Consider the following 12,855-nt stretch of genomic DNA (forward strand, 5'->3'; position numbering starts at 1 on the left):
ACCACAGGAATGCTGTTCCTTCTTGTCTCACCTCTAAAGCCGCATGCCGAGCCAGCTCTCGGGAACACGGCAGCGGACGGCTTGGGGGGAGCAGGTGCTCGGTCCTACCCTGGCTGCACCCTCGGGATCCCACAGCCTGGCTTTCCCGGGCTCAGCGAGCAGCCTGGACTTCAGTGGGTGGGCAGCCGACTGACCCCGAGGAGACTGCACAGAGCCCGCCTAACCCCCACACACAGCACCCGCCTCACGCACAGCACCGCAGAGAACAGAAGCCTGGCTGGAGTTTCCATTTTATTGGTTGCTTCCGAGTTACACACACCTGCGTTCTCAGCAACAATTTTCAATAGCCACGCCTCACATTAACAGGCAGTTAAAGCATAGATTCCAAACAGGCAGCTACGTGATGCTCCACAAAGGAGGTAAAGTTTAGACTATCCAAGACACATCCCCACCCCCGCAAATTCTGGAACAAAACACGCTTAAAATTCCGCCATGAGCCTATGAGCCCGAAAGTACAAAATCTAGCCACTGCTTAAACCAGGGAATGGACAGTCGTGTGTTTTCTAGGTCAGAAAACAAGGAAACAGGAATGCTTCGGAGTCATCTCTACTGTCTGAGTATTTCTGCTCTATTTGTATCTTAAGTGACTGTATAAACACAGGCACAGCACGTATCTGAGAATAGGTTTCACAAACAATACAGATTTTTCAAACATCTTTAAATTTAATCAATGAGAAAAGTAATTTAGTCGCTTGAATTTTAGGTTTAAAAAAATTAAAAGTATTTCCAGGGACTATTAAAGCTCTCTCCCCAAAAGTATAAACCGTTACACACTTTCAAACCTGAAGTGTTCACCTCTTTCTCTGAGATGAAAACAGGAGAGATGGGGCCCTAAAGGTATAAACGATGTAAATACTTGACGCAGCTGCACAGGAGCCTCAGAAGCTGGAGGGACAGCGTTCCCACCAGTCTGGGCTGTGACCGTGACGATGACCACGGCACGACTGACACCTGCCTCACCTGGCTTGCAGGGTCAGAGTTCCTGGCACCTGGTAACCTGTCACTCTTTGGCCGGTTCCTGTTTGGGGCTTTCCAGCTCATTTAGTAAATCTCTGCCGGCAGCTCCAGCTTTCGAAGCAAACAGAATGGCTCCCTGTTTAAAACCAAGGCTCCTCAAGCTCCGGGCATAGTCTGCGTATATGGCGGAAATGAGTCTCTGTGAACCACAGTTAAGGGGCAGAACAGAGGCAAGGGCCCGGTCACACTCCAGCCAGGCTCCCAGGCTGGAGAAGCTCCACCCAATACGCAGGAGGGACTGAGGGCCACTCCCGGCCTGGGGGAGGTGACGGCTCCACCTGCGATGACACCAAGTCAGCAGCAGCTGAGTTGTTGTCCTCCTAGAAAGCCCAGCAAACATCCTCCCGGATTCCCCCGACCTAAACAACTAAAGGCTGGAGGAGAGGACTCGCGCATGCCCCTGTCTGAGAGGCTGGCTTTTGGGGGCAGATACAGGTTCAGTGAGAGGTTCTCCTGACAGGGCCTGACCCAGGGCAGGAGCCCCAGGTACCTGGGCTTTGGGTTTTTAGATGGCCCTGCTCGCTGGGTTCGGCTCCTTTGAGCTAGTCAGCTCCACCAGTGCCTAGACTCAGGATCCTTAGTACGCTTACGTTCAGTTTAGTTTTCTGTACTAAAAATGCACAGAAAACCAAGTACCCGACACGCAGAAATGAGATCACAATGTAGTAGGTCAGGAGAAAGTGCAATGAGGACAAGCAGGTCTACAAACGGAAGGGAGTTGTCCTCTTGAGCACGAGCTTTTCAAAGGAAAACGGACTCAGCTGACACCCAGAGCAGACAGACCTGGTTACAGGTGGACCAGTGCCCGCCTGCATGACACGTCTCTTCACAAAGTCGCGTCCTGTCCCGCACTAGACTGTCACTATGGATAAGGAGGAGTCTTTCTTTTTACTGCTGTACATATCTTCCAGATTAACATGTAAACTTTTACTCCACGGAGGAGTTTTGACATCGTGCCATGTTAAAATAGCTGCCCCTACACCTTTCGTAAATTATTCCTTTACCTTTTAAAGCTCCAACAAGAGCCTGGCTGGGCGTGGCTCAGCGGTTGAGCATTGACCTAGGATCCAGGTGATTGGGGCACATGCCCGGGTTGTGGGCTTGATCCCCCGTTGGGGGCATGCAGGAGGCAGCCGATCAATGACTCTCTCATCATTGATGTTTCTGTCTCTCTCTCCCCCTCTCCTTTCCTCTCTCTGAAATCAATAAAGATGTATTTTATAAAAAATAATAATAATAAAGTTCCGACAAGATAGGACAACCTGAGGCCCTCCCCTTACAGCCCCTCCTGCTCCTAGAGCTGGGGCCAGAGGTGCACCGTCCTTGTCTCAATTCTCCCCTCCCTGCCCCTCCTCGGCTCTGGATCTTTCTCGAGATAACAGAGTTCCTGCCCAGGCAGCTCGACAGAGAGGAATTCTAAACCCACTTGTTCATCTGCTTCCTCCTCAGCATAACCACCCGGCAAAGGATATCTGTGTCCTCGCCGACCTCCATCGCCCCGTACATGAGACAAGCCTCCACAAACAGGGCCGCCCGGTCGAAGTATCTCATGCTGCCCAAGGGAAGAAAACAGGAGTCAGGCTTGTGACTTACGGCATTTGGGGTAGAACCATCCCAGGGTATGTTTCTGTATAAAGACCTGTATGCGTTTTCCCTGGAAACCCAAGTACTACGAAAGTTACTCCAGCACCTTTCCAAGTCCTGGCTTACAGAGGACAGGAGGGAGCTCACGCAGGTCCCTAACCCCATGGTCTCTTCTATTAACACTTAAAAGAATGAGGAACAGCTGAAATACACAGAAACCTTTAGAGACGGGACCGCAGGCATGTACCCACGGTCCAGCCATGTTTACCTCCACCGACCTCCCTGACTTTTACACAGATAAAATGCCCCATAACAAGCTATGGTCATTATTACTCTTCACGGTTGCAAAGGGCATTCCCCCCACTTGCCACACGGTCTCCCTCCTGCTGCTCGCTGCCCTCACAGCAGGTGCTCTGCGCAAAGCTGAACCGCCCCCAGCCCTCTACAGAAGCCTCTCATATTCCCGCAGCGTGTGGGGTACCTGTGGAGCGTCTCGGCCACGCTGGAAAAGCAGCCCAGGGAGAGGAGGACCAGGAGGGCTTTCGCCTTCTGGTTGACTTGGGGAGAGCACAGGTGGTCCACCCACCGCTTCAGCACATCAGCGCACTCCTCAGAATTCAGACGGACCTGGGAGAGGTGCCATGTGAGCAGACATTGCACTGTATATATGTATATAAATCAACCAAGATGGGGCCAATTCATGAGGCAAATGCTAGGTTTTGCTCCACTGTCCCACAGCCCAGACGCTGCTGTTGCCTGTGACTGGGGGCGACAAGGACCCGGGCTGCGGACATGGGGCCCACAACACCCGAGGGCTGCAGTCTGGCTCACACCCCAGCAGGGAGAGGAGGTGGCCACTCTCACTTCACTGCCACCAACATGAACTGCCTCTTCTAATAGGAAGCAGTGCAAATTATACTCAGAGAGACCAGGAGGGTGGGAGTTACAAGGAAACATTGCAAAGCAGCTCTGAAGCCAAAAATGCTTCTGATCATGAGTAAGAAGTTCAAGATGAGATCCCATCCCAAATGCTCAGCACCGACAGGAATCACCTTTGCGAGCCATGCAGCCCGATTCCACTCGCCGTAGGTTTGCAGGTAGCGGCAGGCGTCCGCGGCCTTGTCGATCAGGCAGAGCAGCTGCACACCCTCTGGAAGACACAAGGGCAGCCCCTCGTGGCACCACAGCCCCCTCTCTGACCAGCCACCCACAGTCAGGTCAGACTGACTCCACCTAGTCATGTCATTTACACCTGCTGGAGACTCCTGACTAAAATTTTAAAATAAAATATTAGGACATAGTTCTATGATGCTGCCACTCAAGTAAACCAGGCAGGAAACACAGTCAGTCCTGAAAATAAACAGGTAAGCACCTCACTCACTGGCTTTCATCTTTTATTTGCCCTGGTTTGTCCATCTATGCCTGTCATCTTGGCATTAACAGTGCCCCCTTTCACTCTTAAAAGTGCAATTATATAGTTATCTTCTAAAGAGCTGGCAATTATCTTTCTTTCTCCAACACATATAAAAAAGACAAAAATATCCGCAATAATCTAATCCCTTGCTAGGAACAGGTCTGACTTTCCAGAGCACTGACCCACAGACACGCCTCACCTGCCAACTTGCCATTAGCGATCATATTAGTGGCCACGAGCTTGATGGTGCTCTGGGAGGGGCCCGAGGAGGTGACGGTGGTGACCAAGCAGGCTTTTAGGGAGTCACAGTAGTAATGCTGGTTCTCCGCACTCGTTTCCAGGAGCAGCTGCACAGCTCTGTCTGTCTGATAAAGACACAGCTCCTCTAATTCCTCTCCTCCAACACCACCTTTTAAGTTCATAACCTGGAACACTGACACAACTGGAAGAGGCCTTTCGCTTCCAGCAACTGCCTATGAATGCTTTGTTTACAAACATTTACTGGTCTTATTTTGAGAGAAAGCCTATATTTATACTTATACTTTCAGAGAAACATGGTGTGTGTGTGTGAGAGAGAGAGAGAGAGAGAGAGAGAGAGAGAGAGAGAGAGAGAGAGAGAGAGAGATGTGATTCTCTGAAACACCTGTCAACCAGCAGCTCCATGAAACGTGAGGAGTTATAAAAACTGACGCACTTGGCCCAGGAGAAGTAGCTGGTCCGTGCATTTCCGAGCATGATCGTAAGTCGACCGTTTAACTTCCTGCAGATTAACCCTTTCCAGCTGAAATTTCTAGAGTAAAGAAAAAAAGAAAAATTGAGCCTGGGTTATAAGACTTCTGAATTATTTAAACTTTACTGTCCTTAATAACTTCATTTTAACAAACATTACTTGGACTTCTGAGGTTATTAACCAACTTTACAGAAATCCACAGTCTAACAGGAATGTGACAGGAACACCTGAGACGCAGCACCTGCCAAGGACACGGGCACCTGCACAGAGCTGGAGGGAGAATCCCTGAACACTAAATATACTGCAGATTAAAAAGCTACGAAGCTACCTTCTTATATATAAAACAGCAAATTCAAACCAAGTGAAATACTTTTTATAGAAAATAATAAAGGAGAACTAAAATAAACCTCCTAAGTTAAACATTTTTAGGCAAAGAAAAAATAAAGGACTGTTAATAAAATTTCAATGTGTATTAAAAAACTCAGAAACATTGGTAAACTTTTCCAAGTCCTGGTCAGGCCTTTTCTGTGCGAACGTGCGAAGGGGCTCGTTTCTTTTGTGTGGACTTTAACTTAGTTCCACAGCTTCCCAAGTTGACCAGACTTACAGACACACAAGTAACCGAGACGACAGCTCTCGAGGATGTAACACATGCACTCTGATACCTGAAAGTAGGCGTTTTCACAGAGTATATCATAGCATATGTCCAGTGGGTTGCTCGCTCTGTCCTGAGGGGCCGCTCCCTGTGTGGTCCCTGTGCTCTCCTTCCCTCGGGACAAGCTGTGCAGGTAGTGGGCGGCCACTGTCCAGAAGTGCAGCTCTGACTCGTCCCCATAGAGCCTGCGGAGGTGGAACCGAGGTGTCCCCTGAGCCACCCGGGAAATGGGGTCTGGACAGGGCTCCTCAGAGCACCTGAAACACTGGGGCTCAGTGGTGCCACGTGGCAACATGTGGTACCGGGCGTGGTTCCTGGCTCCGTGAAAGTGCTGAAGCAGCAAGTCGTCCAGCCTGTCCCTGGGGCTCAGACAACACAGGGCCAGGCCTGAGCGCAGAGGGTCCTGTCAGCCAAGACCTGTCTCCGTTGTGTTAAGAGTGACACCCCAGTTCAGAAGCTTGGGCCACAGTGCCTTTCACTCTGAACCACAGACCTCAGTGAGGATGAGGCTCCTCTGGGGTAACTGGCCACACGAGGTGCGGAGACAACTTTAATTTATTCCCCAGGGCGTGGAGGGAAATGTCTTTTTTGTCAGTTACTACTCTGTTGTACAGTGAACGTACAGCTCATTGATTCTATAACTTACTGATAATACAACTTATTGGCATGTTTAAGGGCAGGTCCTTTATAGCTGATATTGTAAAAAGCTGTCTGTAGGAGGAAGTCTTTTCAACACAGGCAGCCTACATCTCACATTTAAATGTAATTTTTTTTTTTTCTATTCGTGTTACTACTTTTAAAATTGTCATATTAAAGAATGAACTAAGGTATTTTTCTAAAATCTAAGAGTTTGGTCTTAACTAAAAATCCACAATAAGAGAAGTGAGTTAACCTGAAATTCTCAGTCTCTTACACAGATTCTTCAAAGTGTTACCTGGAAACGAGCAGACATCTCTGCAGGAGAGAGAACTCGGGATCAAGCAAGAGCCTCTTTATGTCGCTGCAGACAGGAGCCCAGAAAGAGGCAAGAAAACAATTAATTAAACAATGAAGCAAGGAGATAAATCAACATGCCCTAGAAATGGAAAATTCCACCCAAAGGGTGTGCCTGGAACTTACATAAGACATTCCTTCGCCATGCCCCTGACATTACAGAAGCTTCTAGAATGTGGAGTGTGCACCCGGGCAGAGAAGTGGTGCCTGTCCCCACACAGGGGCCAGGAGGCGCTGACTGGCTGACGCTCCTGCCACACTCCAGCCCACATGTTTGGAACTATAAGCAGCTGCCTGACTGCAGGCAGGAGGACTCGCTGCTGATGAAAGGACCTTGCTAATCACCAGGACAGTGTCTGCCTTAGAGAAGCCGCATTCAGACTTACTTCTGAAACTGCCCCAGGCATAAAGTAGTCAAGGAAGAAGGGCTAGTGTTTTAGGAACGGTTATCTGTAGAGAGCCACACACAGAATATTCATAAATTGGCAGTGAGGGGAAGGAGAGAAACCCTTTAAATCTATTCTTTTCCTTTTAAACGCAAATGTTCACCTCTGAATAGAGAAATCAGTAGGTATTTTGAATCTGACATCGATAAAGCACTGTATTATGGCGAGTTTATTAAATGCTATAATCATGAGTAACAGATTCTAGATGGCATACATGTGTGCTGTTTTACTGAGAACTCCTCGTGGACCCGTTCCTACTTCCTCTGCAACATTACTCCTAACACACACTTCTCAATGCTCTTGGCTTAGGGAGCACTGGGTTCTTCCCCAGAACTGTGCGTCATCCTGCAGGGAGAACCCACTGCAGGAGCAGGAGGCGGGCACAGAACCGCCTGAGTACGTCCTCGTGTGAGGCGCACAGGGTTTGTGGTGGAGGCTGGAGGACGCACACGCCTGCTCTGTTCCTCCCCAGACAGGAGACAGGGCACCTGACACAGAGGAGCTTGCTGAAGACAGATGCTCAGTGTAACTATGAAATAACCACTCACAGAACCAGGCTCTACAGGACACAAACTCTGCCGGAGGAAATAGCCTCTCCTCGGGTCACCCATGCTTCCTAGAACACACAGTCTTAATTTCAAATAGCCTAAGTTACTATGTTTCTTCTATCTTCTAACCAAACATAACTAGGGTGCTTACTTAGACAACGAGCTCAGCTGCTCCTGGAGGAGGCTCTTTATCTCTTCATTCTCTGGATAATCGCTGCAGGGAAAGATTGTGAGTAAGTTCTTTCTCTCTCCACTGACAGCCATTTATTTCTTTACCAGAAAAAAAAAGCTGTGTTAATGACAGAAGTAACCTTTCTGTAACCTTGGTCAAAAACCTGGCTGCAGACCAAACAGCAACACTGTACTCAGGAACCCGCCAATCATCTTCAGTGTCTGCTTCTACCTCATTCAGTCAAAACGAGGGATTGGGCGAAGAGGGTCTCTTTGACTTTCAAGAAACCAGAGAATGTATCAGTGGGCTCCAAAAACAATCAGGTTTAGATTCACATAAATAAGGAGTTTAGCAATGATGAAGGGGTTTGCTCATTCCATTCCACCAAACGAACCCTCGTTTCTCCTCCGAGACACTTCTTGGAGCATAGACACATCAACGTCTACTTTTACCCACCTGACTCATGCCAACCTGCGCACTCCACATGGCCTGAATTCAGTGACACCTGTGGGTTTACTTACAACTACTAACAACAGTTTCTGTGAATATTTTTTTGCAATGAGGTAGGTATTGAGATTTATAAAACATGAAATACCTCTGAAGTAGGCCCATTCTGGGTGCTTTTAAAAAGATTTCAGCCTGGCCCCAAATTGCTCGTGGTTTCAACCGACCCTCTCCACACTTATGATGCCATGTTCAAACTGTGGGTGAAGCGACTACAGGGCCAGCTGAGAGCAGCATGGGCTCTCAGCCCCCCAGGCTCACACCACAGGGCCCCAAGGGCAGGAACAAGACAGCCTGGCAACTCTCTCTGAGTCTCTGCCTCAGCCTGGCTTAAGGTTCCAGTCCTTTTAAGTCCTGGAGTGCAGAGGCCACTGCTCATTTTCAGGGATGTCCTTCATCCCCCAAGGAAATTAAAAAGGAAAACAGAATGGGGAAACTTACACCTGAGAAATATCCAGAGAGTACTGTCCATTCCATGGCTGGTGCAGCAGGAAAGCCTTCAGGGCGAGGGAGGCTCTCGGAACAAGGAGGTGGGGGCACCACACGGGCTCTGGAAAAAAGTTTAAAAAAATAAAATTTTATGCTGCTATGAAGCTTCGGCTACAGACAGTTTACAGAGGAGTCTGGTGGCAGGTGACAGTAAGGTCAACGTAATCACTGCTTGAGACACAGAGGAGAGATTCTCTTCTTCAAACTGAGGTATCTTTCTTCCCCTTTCAAAGATCCAGGTGTCCTGGAGGGTGTATGATAACATCCTACCTGAATGAAAGATCCAATGCAACAATCCAACAGGTGTCAACAGAGCTCATTACTGTAAAACACTAACAAGCACACTTAGCAGCACCACCTTACCCCACCCATTCGATGTGTGCTTTTCTGAGAGTTAAACTAACACGGCACCTCAACCCTGAGCTGCTTGCTGCAGGGACCAGGCCAACTCTGACGAGTATGTCCACAGGTCTCACTCAGAAAGTGGCCCTTGAACAAAATCACTATCTTCCTGGACCTCGGGCCCCAGAACCCCCCACACGCAGCGGCGGGCTCACTTAGGACACAACAGACAAGATGTGCCTGTTTTCCAAGTTCCAGTGCAAAGAATCTGAAGACACAGAGGCTCCAACACACAGGCAGCGGGGCTCTGACTCCCTGAATGGCCACATTCGCCAGACTCCTGACCTCAGCCACAGCTCTCTGGGACCCACTGCCCCTCACACATCCCGCAGGACCCGTGGACAGATGCATTTACAGGAGATCACACGAATCTACCACAGTGCTGCCTTACATAACTGACCACACAGAACTGGCACTGTGCTGTCCAGCACGAGAGTCTCTGGTCCTGCGTGGCTCCTGAGCACGGGAAACATGGCTAGTCCAGTGGAGGAAATGAATTCTTACCTACTTAATTAATTTAAATTTAAAAACTAATGCCTGATTCAGTCATTGGATACTTTTAAGAATATTTGGAACAACCTGAATATATGACTACTTTCTCAGTTGTAAATTTTATAAAATCTAAACACAACTCAAGAATTTCTGCTGAAAATTTGTCCTTTGAATTGAGATACGCTCTAAATGAAAATACCTGGATTTTGAAGATCAAGCACTAAAAAATGTAAACTATCTCATCAGTAACTTTAATAATGATTTTGTGTTAAAATGATAAAGTTTTGGATATATGGACGTAAATAAAATTTTCATTAAAGTCAATTTCGCCTGTCCTTTTTACCTTTTTTTTAATGTGGCACCAGCACTGTACTTCTACTGGACAGCACTGCTCAGAACACTTTGCTCTGTGTAGTTAAGTATAAATTAAATCACAGATAAAATATTTTATGAGGACTATTCAATTTCAAGGTTGGAGAGGGGTCAAGCATGTTTCTAATATTACTTTTTCACAACCAGAGGTTTAAACACTGACTCAATGAAATTATCTAAAACACAGCCCACATTCAAGTCCTGCCACCCTCACACATCCCGGGAGCTGTGTTCTTTTTGGGAATCTAAGGCTCATCACGGCCATGCCTGCACTGGATGTCCTGCCTCCTCAGTCTCCGCAGCCGTGGGACAGACTTCCCTTTGCTTCTGATCTCACAAGATGTTTTTGCATTTAAAGTGCCAGCTGTCTTAGGAAATAACCCACATTCTGACTTGTGTGTTTTGAGCATCAGACGCAGGTGAAGCATCTCTGGCAAGAACAGCGCTCAGATGATGGTGGGCACCTCCCACTGATCCCACCGGGAGGAGCAGGTTAGTGGGTCTTCTTCTGGTGACACCAAGTCAGATCATCTAGTTAGGAGAGGGAATTCACCAGAGCTTGAATTTTTGCTAATCAGACAGGTGAGAAATGGTGCTTTGTGTAGTTTTAATTTACAGTTTCCTTAGTATGAGTAAAGTTGGGCATCCTCTCACCTGCTAAGTGCAAGTGTTTGTCTTTTATACAGCCCCCTTGCGAGGACAACCTGTTAATGACATGCACATACTTTCACCTGGTTATCATTTGTATTTTGCTCATAGTTTCTTTTGCTGTGAAACTTTTAAAAAGTTTTCCATTTAGTCGAATGTATGTTCTCTTTTACACCCCATCATAAAGGAAGGAGTGTGCTTGGTAAGAATGATGCCCACCTCCTCCACAAAACCACAACCCCACGCTGGGCAGGGTGCGGGAGGCGTTAGTTTGCTCAGCCCTCTCTCTGTCCATCCCTAATGAGGCAAGCTCATGATTCTCAAGTTTTCCAGGCAGCCCCTTTGCTTCAGACAGTAGCTGCCAGCATCCAGTCACAAAATGTTTGGAAATAGTAAACGTCAGCGAACAAAAATGAACAGAAGGCTAGCAGCACCTCATCCCCAGGCTCATGCCCTCTGATGAGCTCTCCCGAATTCTGAGTCAGCCATTTTCATGACTGTGAACTTCTCTGACCATTTGAAGAAGCCCTCAGGTAAGAGTCAGAGAAGGCATCTGGCACACTGGAGTTGGGGAATGATTGACATCTGCAATTACAAGGGTCCAGCAACTCAGCAGTAAACACACCCGCATTACTTTCTCAAGTTCAGGCCTCAGGGAACAGGGACTGAAAGAATGGAAGCTGCTCCCTCCCCGGAAGAGAGCCCCCTGCACACAACGAAGCCCGGGGTCAGAGCACCGTTCAGTAGGGTCCCTACCAGACAGCTCCTGCTCATCCATCCTGAAGCACGCAGACTTCATGGACACCTCAAGAACACGGATGCACCCGTCATCACACGCCAGGATCACTTTATCTGACATGCACCAGTCCACGTCCAGTATCCGGAAGGTCACGTTCCTCCCGCTTCGTAAGCTGCTCACCATCTGCACATTCAGGAGTGAATTTGGTCGTCACTCTCAGAGAGAAAAGAAGACATTCACCACTCTGATCAGTCAGAGAAAGACGGTGCATGGCAAAGGCTAGTGCAAGGTCGAAACGCAACAGTCTCTGGCCATCCGTCTGTCCTCCGCACGCAGACAGTGCTTTAAAGGTCCCAAAGGTAGTAATAACATTAAAAAAACCTGCTGAGCTGTCACCTTTGGAACAGAAATACTTGGAAAGGAAAAGTTTGAGGAGGAAACTGTTCTACGTTTGACAAGCCGCGCACAGTGTCATCCTAAAGCAGAGGGCCTAAAGCCACTCGAGAAGCTGGGCCTACCTCCTTAGTGTCCCACACTTCAGCTCCATCATTGTACATCGCTATTAACTTCTGGTTTCCTTTGCCAGGGGCAAAGCGAATCTTCCTCACCCAGCTTCGGTGTGTGGGTATCCCTCTGTGGACAGACAAAAACCAAATCCCCAGTGTGAAGGAGAGTCAGACCTAGTCACCAGAAACTATGTCCTGGATCTCTTTCTGTACCCTCTGACAAGGTCTGGGAGAGAGGCCCCGCTGGACAGGAGGCGCCTGCCCTTTCCCAGCAGTGGGACAACGTCCTGGCACTTCTGTGGGAACGAAGGAGCCAGAGCTCCGTCAGCCCAGCGCTTCCTCCCGAGTTCAGTGACAAGAAACTCAGATCAGGTTACTTTTTTAAAAAACCAAACAACAACGCTGCATTTTTAACTCATACCTGGATATTCTGCCTTTCAAATCCCAAAAATTTAAATTTCCATCCACATCTCCGAGGACGAGCATATCGCCTTTCCAGGCAATGCAGGTGATACTGCCCATGCTTCCCTAGAAGAGCAACAAGCACAGGTGAACTCGCCGCCTGCAAGCCATCGCACAGAGCGGTGCTCTTACTCAGCAACTGTGACCAAATAAAGATACTGTGATAAAACCTGACTACAAATGGTTTGCTTTACTATGAGTACAATCAAACACTAACTGGCCTTGGACACTAGAAGAGCTACATAGCCACCTGGCTGGCATGGCTCAATGGTTGAGCGTCAACTTATGAACCAGGAGGTCAGGGTTCGATTCCTGGTCAGGGCACATGCCCGGGTTGTGGCTCGATCCCCAGTCAGGGGCGTGCAGGAGGCAGCTGATCAATGACTCTCTCTCATCAATGATGGTTCTCTCTCTCTCTCCCCCTCTCCCTTCCTCTCTCTGAAATCAACAAAAACATAAAAAATAATAAAAGAAGATACACTGCTTCCAAACAGCCAAATCTTTAAAAAAAAAGAGCTACCTGGCCTATCAATTTCAACTATGAAAAAAACCAAACTTCAACTTGATGGGCATTAAGTAATCTGAACTAGATTTATAGAGAAGGGATATCTTTTGAGAAAGA

General features: G+C 48.1%; 1 protein-coding gene across 1 annotated transcript in view; it reads right to left on the minus strand.

Annotated features, from left to right (window-relative positions):
- Window positions 1–263: 263 nt before the first annotated feature.
- Window positions 264–12,855, minus strand: part of WDR11 (WD repeat domain 11) — a 39,236-nt gene continuing 26,644 nt past the window's right edge. Inside the window, exons 17-29 of the mRNA XM_081158039.1 lie at window positions 12,193–12,299; window positions 11,784–11,898; window positions 11,283–11,448; window positions 8,565–8,673; window positions 7,599–7,661; window positions 6,395–6,460; window positions 5,471–5,645; window positions 4,770–4,865; window positions 4,275–4,440; window positions 3,714–3,811; window positions 3,143–3,288; window positions 2,549–2,629; window positions 264–1,217 (exon numbers count right to left, since the gene is read on the minus strand). Coding sequence (XP_081014165.1) covers window positions 1,061–1,217; window positions 2,549–2,629; window positions 3,143–3,288; window positions 3,714–3,811; window positions 4,275–4,440; window positions 4,770–4,865; window positions 5,471–5,645; window positions 6,395–6,460; window positions 7,599–7,661; window positions 8,565–8,673; window positions 11,283–11,448; window positions 11,784–11,898; window positions 12,193–12,299 — 1,545 coding nt within the window. The 3' untranslated portion in view covers window positions 264–1,060. The remainder of the gene's footprint in view (window positions 1,218–2,548; window positions 2,630–3,142; window positions 3,289–3,713; window positions 3,812–4,274; window positions 4,441–4,769; window positions 4,866–5,470; window positions 5,646–6,394; window positions 6,461–7,598; window positions 7,662–8,564; window positions 8,674–11,282; window positions 11,449–11,783; window positions 11,899–12,192; window positions 12,300–12,855) is intronic.

This window comes from Miniopterus schreibersii (genome assembly GCF_964146895.1).
Source record: "Miniopterus schreibersii genome assembly, chromosome: 14".
Classification (NCBI taxonomy): domain Eukaryota; kingdom Metazoa; phylum Chordata; class Mammalia; order Chiroptera; family Miniopteridae; genus Miniopterus; species Miniopterus schreibersii.